This window comes from Cicer arietinum, chromosome 1 (genome assembly GCF_000331145.2).
Source record: "Cicer arietinum cultivar CDC Frontier isolate Library 1 chromosome 1, Cicar.CDCFrontier_v2.0, whole genome shotgun sequence".
NCBI lineage: Eukaryota > Viridiplantae > Streptophyta > Magnoliopsida > Fabales > Fabaceae > Cicer > Cicer arietinum.
In genome coordinates this window covers 3,060,717-3,073,230 of record NC_021160.2, presented here as the reverse complement: position 1 = coordinate 3,073,230, position 12,514 = coordinate 3,060,717, and the positions used below count along the sequence as shown (strand labels likewise).

General features: G+C 34.0%; 2 protein-coding genes across 3 annotated transcripts; both read right to left on the bottom strand.

The window, feature by feature from the left end:
- Positions 1-2,454: 2,454 nt before the first annotated feature.
- LOC101496685 (pyruvate decarboxylase 1) lies at positions 2,455-6,177 on the bottom strand. The gene is made up of 7 exons (XM_004485820.4): positions 5,592-6,177; positions 5,114-5,277; positions 4,394-4,955; positions 4,120-4,208; positions 3,902-4,019; positions 3,573-3,761; positions 2,455-2,720 (listed from the first exon to the last, which is right to left on the bottom strand). The coding sequence occupies exons 1-7, from the start codon at positions 6,051-6,053 to the stop codon at positions 2,550-2,552; spliced, it is 1,755 nt and encodes a 584-aa protein (XP_004485877.1). The 5' UTR covers positions 6,054-6,177; the 3' UTR covers positions 2,455-2,549.
- Positions 6,178-8,443: 2,266 nt separating this feature from the next.
- Positions 8,444-10,961, bottom strand: LOC101496355 (signaling peptide TAXIMIN 1-like). Of its 2 annotated transcripts, none has more exons than XM_073368258.1 (2): positions 8,929-10,961; positions 8,444-8,797 (listed from the first exon to the last, which is right to left on the bottom strand). In XM_073368258.1, the coding sequence occupies exon 1, from the start codon at positions 10,449-10,451 to the stop codon at positions 9,621-9,623; it is 831 nt and encodes a 276-aa protein (XP_073224359.1). In that variant the 5' UTR covers positions 10,452-10,961; the 3' UTR covers positions 8,444-8,797; positions 8,929-9,620. The 2 variants fall into 2 exon arrangements, with proteins under 2 accessions (XP_073224359.1, XP_004485876.1); XM_004485819.4 differs by having other exon boundaries at positions 8,929-9,593.
- Between the last annotated feature and the right edge of the window lie 1,553 nt (positions 10,962-12,514).

Genomic DNA, 12,514 nt, shown 5'->3' with positions numbered 1-12,514 from the left:
ATGTTTCAGTTTCAACCATTCGCTAACATCAACTTCATTCATTCACACCTACAAAATTATTAAATAAGTTTTTTTTTTTCAAAATTGAAAGCCCAAGAATAAAAATTGTTTCAATAATTTTGTTAGAAATTTTTAAAACTTAGTTTCAAAACACTGGTTAAGATTTTAAAAACTAATGAGGAAAATAAAATTAAAATAAAAAACAGGTTTAATTATAGATTTAATTACCTTATTTTTAATAATTTACAAAATTAGTTTTCTTATTTTAAAAGTAGATAGTTTTAGTCTATTATTCTTATTTTATAATTAAAAAATGATAACATGAAGCATTTTAACTAAAGTGATATATGATACGAGAGTGTATAATGATTAACATCTATAAAATTTAAACAACATACCGTAAAAACTGAACTTTCAACTTCATATTTTTTTTATATTTTTAATTAAATTAATGACATGTGAATAATTAATACATCTAAATAATTATATATCATAGAATTATATGTCATTAAAAATTTATCGAATCAAAACTAATTCGGTGAATTTGAGAAACTAAAATTACAATTAATGGTTACCCACATCAACAAATACCAAATCAAACAAATTAATGGTTGGAAAAAGAACTACAGTTTAATATCCATGACATGTTTTGAGCTTATAATTAATGTTGTTGTCTTTCTTTATAAGTTGGAATATTCATATCTAAATATTTATCTTCTTTTTCTAAATCGCTCAGATTATATCGATTTTGGGATTCTTTTTCAACATCAAACAAAAATGCACATATTTATTTATTTTTATTGGTATGAGATATTGCATACACATGTTATTTATTAGTTTTTGTTTTTGTTATAATACTTACTATTTTGATTTAATATATTTTTATTAATTCATATCTTTTAAATATAATCAATCAATTTTATTATATAATATTAATTTTTTAGCATATTATATGTTATATCTTGCATCAAATTTTTTATTTTACCGTGACTTTATAATATTAGTATTAACATATGTGTTTACAATAGAAATGTAAATAAAGTCAAATTGATCTAATTTAATCAGCATTAATGAGATTATATCAAATTAAATTTTTTTAAAGAGTCATCCAACTCAAAAATGAACTGCGCATTTCAATGTTTAGATCGAATGATTTTTTTGTTATATATGCATTATGAACACACTATTTATAAGTCCATTCGACCATTTTCACAAATAATATAGAGAAGTAGTATATTTAATGTATACATTTTGCATATAAATTTTGTTAAATTGTCCTTTTGAATATGAATGAACTCGATTCTGATTTTTTTAATTTTTCACAACACTTAATAGTATTAATTAAAAACATATTTGTAATAATAATAATAATTTGAAACGAGACTTATTTTAGAATTAAATTTTTTCTTGAGATACACTTAAGACTAGCCATCTCCGCTAAATAGACCTACCGATGTTATGATAAATATTTTTAAAAAAATTATAAAATTTAATATCAGTTTTAATCATTTAATTTTCACTTATTCATATTAGTCTTCAACTTTCAACCTTTTTACACTTAAACCAAACTTTAGAACATTCCATTTTTTGCCTAACTTTATTCTGCATACTTTCAATCCATCACAACGATTCTTACCTCCAACTCCAAGTTCAAAACCTCTTGATTTGTCCAACATTTCTTTTGCTACATTTCTAATCCCTTGCCAAGTACAATGCAAAAACCTATATTGTAGTTTAATACTAAGTAAAGATTTGTTTCTGCAGACAATAGCTTTATTATACATTACACCTACTCTAGATTTGCTCCATTTGTGCCTTTGTTCTGATTTTTTATTTTTAAGGGCAGTTTTACAAGAATACTGCAATATGATACTCTAATTTCAAAGATTTTATGTTTAAATAGGAGTTGGTGAATTGCAACTTACTTCCATAAACCAATTTTTTTATGAGTTTGAAGATGAATGATACTTGCTACATATAGATGGAAATAGGCATCAAGTGCACTTTAACTGATTAATGAACCAACCACTTTTTTAGCAACGAAACTCACACATATTAATATGGAGAAAAATAGGTACCCTAGATCTAAATTTGCACCTCTAACGTACCAAAAATAGATACTCCATATCTAAATTTACACCTCTAACATCTATCATTTGAGCTGTACTTATTGGAAATGAACCAACCACTGTTGGAATGGAATCAACAAAGTTTATCAATTGATTGGTCATGATACATCTTTGAGGTTAAACTATCTTTGTACACAGCAAAAGAAATCAAACTTAGTTGAGTTTCATACTCTTTATTCTATGTTAATATATAAAATTGTCGTTGAAAATCTTACTTCAAATACTACATTAGGCAATCTGAATACACTGATCTTATGCTGTGTGGACCTTGAAGTCATAAACCTTTGCTTGTTAACAACAGAGGGGAACACTTGGGGACAAGATGGAAGTCAGAAAAATGATCATTTATTCCAAGTAAGCACACAAAAATATACATATTGTAATAATTCTTTTGATATGCAATAATTAGGAATTTATTTTCTATTGGGGATTTGGAGGACGGCTGTTAGCAGCAGCAACACGAGATCCCCATTCTAGCAACTCTTTGCTGGTGTCATCCTTGTGTGCAAAAACTTCTATAAAACATAGTGAATCTTTCTCTGCTCCACTAGCTGTTGCTATTGCTTCTATCAGCTCTTCCTCTGTACGTACCTACACTCACAAAAATAACAAAATTGAGGTATTTGAAGAGCAGGAACTTCAATTATGAAGCAACTATTTGTTTTCTTCCAATTATTTTTTGGTTCATTTTAGGACAAAATATCCATAATGTACATGAGTTTACAATATTAAAATGGACACTGACCTGAAAATATGAAATAGTTTCATTTTCAAAAGGACTCTGCTTTCTTATATTACTGTATCTTTAGGTTGGACTAATCCAATTAGAGTCAAGACTCTTCGCACACCCCTTATGTTGAGGACTAGATATTTGATATGTGGCCCGGTAGCAAGTGGCTCAACCGAGTTTGAATAGGCTATGATGTGATCTTAAAATTTAAGTTAAGCTTAACAGTCTTTAGAACACTGATTTGTAGGTGAGAGATATCTCTCACTTATAAACTCATTTGGGGAATACAAGTTTTTATTTTATTTTATTTTTTTTATCAACGTCTTTAATTCTACAATGCAAATTAGTATAAGGCTAAAATATAATTTTAGTTCTTTATCTTTTACCTAATATTTGTTTTGATCTTTTATCTTTCTTTCTATTCGTTTTAGTCTTTTATCTTTTTTTTTATTCGTTTTAGTTATTTATCTTTTACATAATATTCGTTTTAATTCTTAATAAAATGACACACTTGTATAATTTTGCAAAAGGTAAAGAATTAAAAGGATTATTAAATAAAAGATAAATAACTAAAACGATAGATAAATTACCAAAACGAATTTAAAAAAAAAAAGAGATAAAGGACAAAAAAAATATTATGTAATGTTTTTTACCTTCTAGCAAATTATAAACTAAAAATGCGGCACAGGATAAATTGTTCAAGTTATGCTAACCTTGGCAGTCCAGCATTTCCCTTCCCCATTATGGATGGCATTCACAAAGCGAGTATAGTCCCAATTCTTGATCACATTGTATGGACCATCATGAATCTCAACTTCAATTGTATAACCTCCATTGTTAATGAGGAAGATGATGCTTCTTTGTCCGCATCGGATCATTGTTGAAATATCCTGTGCTGTCACCTAAATAAGGCAAATTATATAAATTCCCTTTCACAAACTTTCATACTCTTGTTCAACAATTTATAAAAAGAAAAACAACAATATTTTATCATCAATGTTCTACTACATACAAAGTTTCTGTTCTTATAATGTTTACTAACCTGAAAACTGCCATCGCCGATGCATGCAATGACACGCTTATCAGTTGCAGCCTGTGCATATCCAAGAGTAGCACCTACTGACCAACCAATTGATCCATACTGCATCTGGAATTCATAACTGAAAGATGGAATATGTATTCAACAATGTTAGTTCCAAAATGTAGATCGTAGAGGTTGTAATTATTATATTAATTTTGTAGAAATTGTGTATGACTTACCCGCAATTCTCAGGCAGACGGAGCTTTTGACAGTTAAACCATGAATCTCCAGTTTCAGCTATTACAGCAGTATCTCCACTTACAAGTTCCTGTTTAACATAATTGCTGAGCTAAATGGAACTCTTACCAGAATATATTAATCTAATGGAAACTTCACAATAATGGTTTGCATATTTAGCAATGTAATTATTATATTCCTCATTTTAGGCAATGTTTTACACCTCTAATCCACTAGACCAATTTTTTTTTAAAGAAGCCTATAAAGAGAAATTACCTGAATGTGCTTGAATAGAACATTAACTCTAAGAGGTTCGTCGCTTTCTCGCTTCAGAGGAATGCCATGTGGAACATAGATACGACGGTAATTCTCCACAGCTGTGGTGTTGAACTTCACCTTTTTAGACAATGCAGTTAAGAAATCAGCCATGAAAACCCAACCCAATGAAAGACCATTGCCAATGGTCACCCGATTGGGCTGCACGATTAACGATTTCTCCTTTTTTATCAACAACGAGTATCCGACAGAGCTATAGTCATTGAAGATGGGACCAACAAAAACATAAGCATCAGCAGACTCAACTATCTCTCCACAATAGGAAGTACTAACAGCACCCCAGTATGTTCCAATGAAATGTGGATGATGTTCCGGTACGAGTCCTTTACCCGATGGCATAACAGCTATTGGATATCCACTAGCTTCTGCAAAGTCCATAAATGCCTTTTGTGCCTTTGCTACCCTTAGTTTTGGCCCACCCACAATAACTGGCTTCACCGCTTTGTTCAGAAACGCAGCCGCTTCTTCCACTGCCGCTTCTAATCCTTCTTGATTACTTACCCTGCATATAATTTAAAAAATACTATGATTAGTAACTCGACGTCACCACATAAATAAAAAAAGAACTTAGTAGTCATTAAAGGATCATAAGCAAAAAAAGAAATAACAGAAACTTTCAAAAAGAAAAAGGGTTGAAGGATTAGAAAGCAAAATACATACTTTGGTGCAAGAAAAAATGGAACTGGGTCCCTAGCAAAAGTTGGATGAGGAATTGCAGGAAGGTTACAACCTATGCTGATGTAAACAGGCTTGCTTTCTTTCAAAGCAGTAGAAATTGCAGTATCAATAAGTTCATGTGCATCCTCCAAGTTATTCACCACTGCCTGAGAAATTCAAACCACAACATTATCATCAACATCAAATTCTCAAGAACTATGAAATTCCGACACATATACATACATCAGAACACTGACATATAAACATAGCCACCAATAATAATTTAAGTAACAAATAAAATATAAAAATGATTGAAATTGTTCGTCTCAGATACTCAGATACTCTGCATATGTCGGTGTCAGACACTGACACATATCAGACAACAAACACCATATACATATTTGATTTGGAGTATCCGTGCTACGTAGTTCAAGGATCAAATTCAGAAATATGAATCACTGTGATTGAGTTAATCAGTCACCTGAAAACACGTGATCGTTTGAAAGCATCGAAGCTCTTGGGAGAAATCGGATAACCCAATGGTGTGATGGAGGATACGGTTGGTTCCATAGTCATTGGAATTGGGTCCACCAACTATGCAAATCACCGGCAGATTTTCACTATAAGCTCCGGCAATCGCGTTGAGAATACTGAGTCCACCGACAGTGAAGGTGACAACACACGCGCCGACACCTTTAGCTCGCGCGTAACCGTCAGCAGCATAGCCGGCGTTGAGTTCATTGCAGCAGCCGACAAGGTTAAGCTGCGGCTCAGCGATCAAGTGGTCGAGAAGAGTTAAATTGAAGTCGCCGGGAACGGAGAAGACATCCCGGACGCCGATCTCGACAAGCCGACGAGCAAGGTGGCGGCCCATCGTGCCGTCGCATGATAAAGTAGCCGAGCTGGGAGGAGCCGTTGAGCCGAGTTTAGTTGAAGTTACCATAGTGTTTGTGATTGTGGATTGGATTGATGTGTGTTTGAATGAATAATTGTGATCTGTGAGGGGTTTATGAAGGGGGTTGGTTGGTATTGGAAACTATGTGCGATGTGTTGGAGCATAGGAAAACAAGTGTGCAGTAAAATGTAATTTGATTTTAAAAATGAATAGTGTGGCATGCATGGTGTGGAATGTTCTGTGAACCAAAGATATTATTCTATTCACTGTTGTTGGTGGTATACTGGTATTGCTTTTGCTGGTTTCGATTGTTTGATTAGTCTTTGTTGGTTGGAGGCTTCCAACTTTTCTTCTTTTTTTTTCATGGATGGAAGAGGTTTTGACTTCATAATGGGAAAATGGTCAAAATATGAACAAATCATTTCACTTCTTAAATTTTTATTGAGAGAACAGAGTTTTTTGTCATAGCCGGTTTCTGAATACAGCCATTACCGTCACTAGTTGCCACCGCCTTGGTTTCTTCCTTTTTACAATATTTTATTTATTTATCAGCTTTATTAAACTCGTAAAGTGTGCGTGAACCCGTCAAATAGTAAGAAAAGTTTTACGAGAATTATTATGTTACGAGTTTGAGGTATTATCTGTCATAAAGGCTTTATAAACTCAATTTTTTTATAAATATTTAATAAGTTTAAGGTATTATCTGTCATAAATTGGGACAACAAGTGTCTTATTTGGTTGTGAGTTAATCATGTTTGTTTTTGAACCGTTGTGAATTTTTAGACTTAGGTTGAGGAGTTAAAGGTTCATTTAGATATTAAACACTAATTATGGAAAAAAGGGAGGGTGAAGTGGATCAGCGATTATTGAGATAGTAGGAATGAATTGAAGTACCGTAAAGTTGGCTTAAATATATATGTTTAGTTCTAGTAAATTCAAATTTGTTTTAAAATTATGTTTCATAACAGTTACTCTGTAAAAAAAAAAAAAAAAGATGACAAATAGAAACGAGGACAAAACAAAAAACGTGAGTTTATAAAGGTAAAAATAAAATAAAAAAACACTAATTTATATGGATCAATCAATTATGTTTTTATTTAATTTTTGTCCTTTAACATTATTAAAGTTGAAATGAAAAAGTTAAAGAAGAAGAAAATTAAAAAAATGCTAAGAGATCAAATATATATTGAAATATATATTTAAAGATACCGTTAAAATTATATCTTAATATATAAAAAAATTCATCGGTTTTATTTGCAATAAAATAATGAAAAAACAGAGTTTTCACGAATAAGGTAAGGTTATCAAAAATTAAATGGTCTATATACTTCATTATTCTTGTAGTTATCATGCTTCATAGTTTTTGTGGTAAGATGTCCTTTAATTACAAATGCTTGTGAGGTCATATATTGCTAATCATTTATACGTTTAAGAATTTAGGTAAATTGTAGTCAATGTTTTTTTTTTTTTGCATTTATTATTGTTCTCGTTCGATCTTTGATCAAACCGTTTAAATAAAAATAGATTTAAATTTAAATTTTTTATAATTTAAAATATCAAACTTAAATATGGATGGTCTGATCAAAGAACGACAACTATCAATGAAAAATCAATCATTTTTTTCTCTAAAAATGTGGGAGTGCAAGGAAAGAATCATGTATGTGATTTGATTTTTATATGAATTCCGAATGACTTATAAATTGGTAAAATACCTAGGAGTTTATGTTCTCCATAAGAAGTTCAAAAGCAGATTATTCCAGTTTATCATTGATAAAGTGTATCAACGCTTTGGTAATTAAAAGTCTAAAACGATGAAGGAAGGTTAACACTTATTAAATCAATTATTAGGTGCTTCCTACTTATATTATGCAACATTCCTATATATGTTTTTCTATGTCTGCGAGGATATTGATTAACGTTGTTGTAATTTTATTTGGGGATGAGGACAGAGGTAGGCATGGGAACATTATTAAGTGACAAAACTTTTGAAAGCCAAAAGCTAAAGGAGGCTCAGGTGAAATTGTTTATTTAATACTGTTAATATATTTTTTTAATATAAATTTATTTTATTATTTATTCAATTTAATTTTACGTATTTTTGTTGTTGTTAATTTATAAAGTTTAAAAAGTTAATTTAAAAAAATACAAATAATTATTTCACAAGAGTAATTTTATTATTTAAATATAATATATATTTTATCATGTTATTATATATGTAATATGTAAGAAAAACATAATATGAAAAAATATTTTTATCTTGTTTATTATTATATAAACATCAAATACACATATAATAAGTGTTATTATGTATTTACTTTATCACATGCTTATCCAATTCGATATTCTATCATGATTCTATTCCTTTTGAGAAACAAATTATTCTATTCTCTGAGAAGCAAACTGGGGTCAACAACACTTATTTTAGAATAGGGTGAGGGTAAAACAAGAAAGAAGTAAGAACTGAATTATTACTATAGGACACATAGAGTAGTTCCATACACCTGCTATTTTCGTTTGGACTTTATTAAACATTTAAACTAATGCATGAATTTTCTTTATAGACTAAAAACTAATGCACGAATGAAGTTAATTAAAAGGTAATCAACCAAAGAATAGTACTAAAATTAGCACCGTGAATACAAAGTCTTACAAATACAAATATCTCTAATTAACATGGAATCTTGGAGATGAACCACTCCATAACAACAATTGGAGCCTTGATGAGCACCAAAGCAAATTCAACTATGAGGGTCACACAAAGGCAACATGGACATATGCATGTCAAAATCAACCTGCCATCACATCACACACATACATAATTAATTTGTTCTCAATATTTTTTTGATCAAAGAATCAAATTAAAAGAGGTACTAGCTAGCTAATAATATACTAGTAGATGAGAATTGAGAAGAGAAGGACTTACCCCACGATCCAAACAATAACACCTATAAGAGAGATGATGAGAGACAAGAAAGCAAAAGGCAGGCCCAAGAGAAACCCAAGAGGCCTGAATTTACAATCCTCATCACAGCAGCAGCAACACATGGCTTAAATAATTAATCTGCTACTTCCAATTACTACCTTGTTGAAGCTGTTAAATTATGAGTCTATTATAATAAACTATATATTATAGTCTATTATAATATAGTCGACGGAGAGCTCAAGAAATGTTAAGAAAATGAATTTAATTAGAAGAAAATTAAAACAAAATAAATAAAATAAGAACTATGGGAACACGTAGTTAAATGATAGTTAGCCACCAAGAGTCCTAGAAAGAAATGGCTGGGTTGGTCACCAATACCAAAATCCCACGTTGAATTATCGCCTACGTCCTTCTTACATACAACCATTCCCCTCTGCTCACGCCACTTTCTTATAAGTTCTAATTATGGATCAGTTTTTGATAGGTCCTCAATTTATAAATGCGGCAATAAGAATTATTGAGAGATTAATCAATATATGGTAGTATATTTTATTGATAATAAAGGAAAATTGAGCAAAGGAAACAGGTCTTTCTTTTACTCCTGAGAGCTATGCTCACTTCAATAAGAGAGAATCTTCTCTCCACAAACAATTAACATAATTTGTTATCCCCTCCTTACCAACCTCTCTCCCCTATATACGTGATAGGGCCAGCTCACCTTTCTTGGATTTTCTAACATACACTCTCCATACCTTAGGTGCACTATGTGTCCCACTAGACACGTCATCAATTTCTTCTTTGTCCCCATCAATACTCCCCCCTTGAGTCATAGACTTGTCCTCAAGTCTAAGGGCTGAGAATTGTGTTAGCATTACAAACTCATCCTCCCAAGTGGCTTCTTCAACAGGCTTGTCGTTCCAATGAATGAGCAATTGTTTGATGTCTGACCCCTCCTTAGTGATAGTGCGAGTGGCAAGTACTGCTGCTGGTTCCCATGGTGCAGCAGGGTCGCCGTCGAGTCCCGGGGGTAACTCGTTCTCAACCTGGTAGTTGCCAATTGCCTTCTTAAGCAATGAAACATGGAACACCGGATGAATCCGTGTTGTAGCAGGTAACTGGAGACGATACGCAACGACACTAACCCGGGCTGTTATTTCAAAAGGCCCATAGTATCTTGGAGCAAGTTTCGGATTGATGCGTGCTTCAACAGAATTCTGCACATGTGGCCTTAACTTGAGAAAAACCCATTCACCAATTTTAAAACTCACATCTCTTCTTTTTATGTCAGCTTGGTCCTTCATGCGTCCACGAGCTCGATCGAGATGGTACTTCAATTGTCTCAAAGCCTCGTCACGATCAACAAGTTCCCTTGTCACAACTTCTACCTTGGTCTCCCCTCGAAGGAACCGCGTGAGGGCTGGCAGTGGCCTCCCATAAACCAATTCAAAAGGAGTCGAATCCGTAGAGACGTGGTACGTCGTATTGTACCAGTACTCAGCCCAAGGCAGCCACAATACCCACATTCGAGGCTGATCAGCTATAAAACAACGAAGATATGTCTCCAAGCAACGGTTAATGACCTATGTTTGTCCATCCGTCTGTGGGTGGTAAGCGGTGCTCATTTTCAACAAGGTCCCCTGTAATTTAAACAGTTCACATCAGAAGTTGCTTACAAAGATAGGGTCGCGGTCACTCACAATGGAGGAGGGAATGTCATGCAGTCGAACTATCTCCTCTGTAAACACCTCGGCCAACACACGAGCATTAAAAGGACGCTTGAGAGGAATGAAGTGGTTGTATTTGTACAGCCGATCGACCACCACGAAGATCACGTCAAACCCCTTGGATTTAGGAAGACCGATGATAAAGTCCATTGATACATCTTCCCAAATCTGTTCTGGAATTGGCAACGGCTGTAACAGACCCCCAAGGGCAGCAGCGACATATTTTTGACGTTGGCAAGTATCACATTCTTGCACAAATTATTGGATAGTCTTCTTCATGCCAATCCAATACACGTTCAACGCTACTCATCTAAGCGTGCGATGGAAACCAGAATGGCCCCCTTGTGGGGTAGAATGAAACTCTTTCAAGATAATCGGTATCCATGGAGACTGTGCAGAAACCACCAGCCTCCCCTCATACAATAACACTCCTCGCACATAAGAAAACCCAAACTGAACCGGTTTATTCTCCTTGAGCGCAGAAATGACTTTCTGTAGAGCAACATCTTTGTGGACCTCTTCAATCACTTCAGCCCTACCTAGCCATTCCGGGACATGTATCAAGGAGGTCATTTCCCCACTATCATGCATACGGGACAGTGCATCTGCACCTTTATTCTCAAGTTCGGGCTTGTAAATGATATCGAAATGATATCCAAGAAGCTTTGCTGCCCAATTTTGTTGATTCATGGTGCAAATCCTCTGTGACAACAACTGTTTTAAACTCTTTTGATCGGTACACACCGTAAATTTTCGCCCTACCAGGTAGGGACGCCAATGTTGGATAGCAAGAGCCACTGCCATAAGCTCTTTTTCATTTGTTGATTTGGTCAGATTGCCCTCCCCTAAGGCTTTGCTAAAATAAGCAATTGGCCTCCCTTCTAGAATTAAGATAGCACCCAGCCCATTCCTAGAAGCATCACTCTCAATAAAGAATTCTTTTTGAAAGTCTGGAAGTGCTAAAACAGGGGCAGATGTTACCTTTTGCTTTAACAGTTGAAAAGCTTGCTCATCACCCTCTCCCCACTTGAAGTTGTCCCTCTTCGTCAGCTCAGTTAGTGGCCTCGCCATTTTGCCATAGTCTTTGATGAATTTACGGTAGTAGCCTGTAAGCCCCAAAAACCCTCGCACTCCTTTCACATTCTTCGGAGTGGGCCACTGTAAAACATTTAGCACCTTAGCGGGGTCCATCGCTACCCCTTCGCTAGAAATGATATGACCCAAATATTCAACACTAGGCTCTGCAAAACTGCATTTCTTTCTATTAGCCACCAGACCTTGCTGCTGCAGAATGTCCAGTACCGAGGATACATGATGGAGATGGTCTTCCAAACTCGGATTGTACACTAATATGTCGTCAAAAAGTACCATCACATATTTTCTTAGAAGATTCTTAAAAATGTCATTCATTAGGGCTTGAAATGTCGAGGGTGCATTCATCAATCCAAACGACATTATGAGATATTCGTAATGGCCTTCATGAGTGCGGAATGCAGTTTTGTGCACATCTTCAGTCTTAACTCGCACTTGATGGTATCCCGATTTGAGGTCTAACTTTGAGAAATAATGAGCACCGTATAATTCATCTAATAGTTCATCAATCACCGGAATAGGGAACTTATCGGGAATAGTTACCTTGTTAAGAGCACGGTAATCTACACACATTCGCCATGACCCGTCTTTCTTCTTCACGAGTATCACTGGACTAGAAAATGCACTTTGGCTAGGATGGATGACTCCGAACAGCAGCAGGTCTCTAATTTCATTCTCTATTTCATTCTTGTGGTGGTAAGGATACCTGTAGGGGCGAACATTAACCGCGCCAGCTCCCTCCTTGAGATGAATAGCATGCTCTTGTCTTC

What these genes read in the sequence shown, in the direction of transcription:
- LOC101496685 (XM_004485820.4), bottom strand. Translation starts at nt 6,053, where the DNA reads ATGGTAACTTCAACTAAACTCGGCTCAACGGCTCCTCCCAGCTCGGCT. An exon ending in CCATTTTTTCTTGCACCAAA is followed by an intron (nt 4,956 to 5,113) that starts GTATGTATTTTG and finishes AATTATATGCAG; the next exon opens with GGTAAGTAATCAAGAAGGAT. An exon ending in TCGGCGATGGCAGTTTTCAG is followed by an intron (nt 3,762 to 3,901) that starts GTTAGTAAACAT and finishes TGCCTTATTTAG; the next exon opens with GTGACAGCACAGGATATTTC.
- LOC101496355 (XM_073368258.1), bottom strand. Translation starts at nt 10,451, where the DNA reads ATGTGGGTATTGTGGCTGCCTTGGGCTGAGTACTGGTACAATACGACG.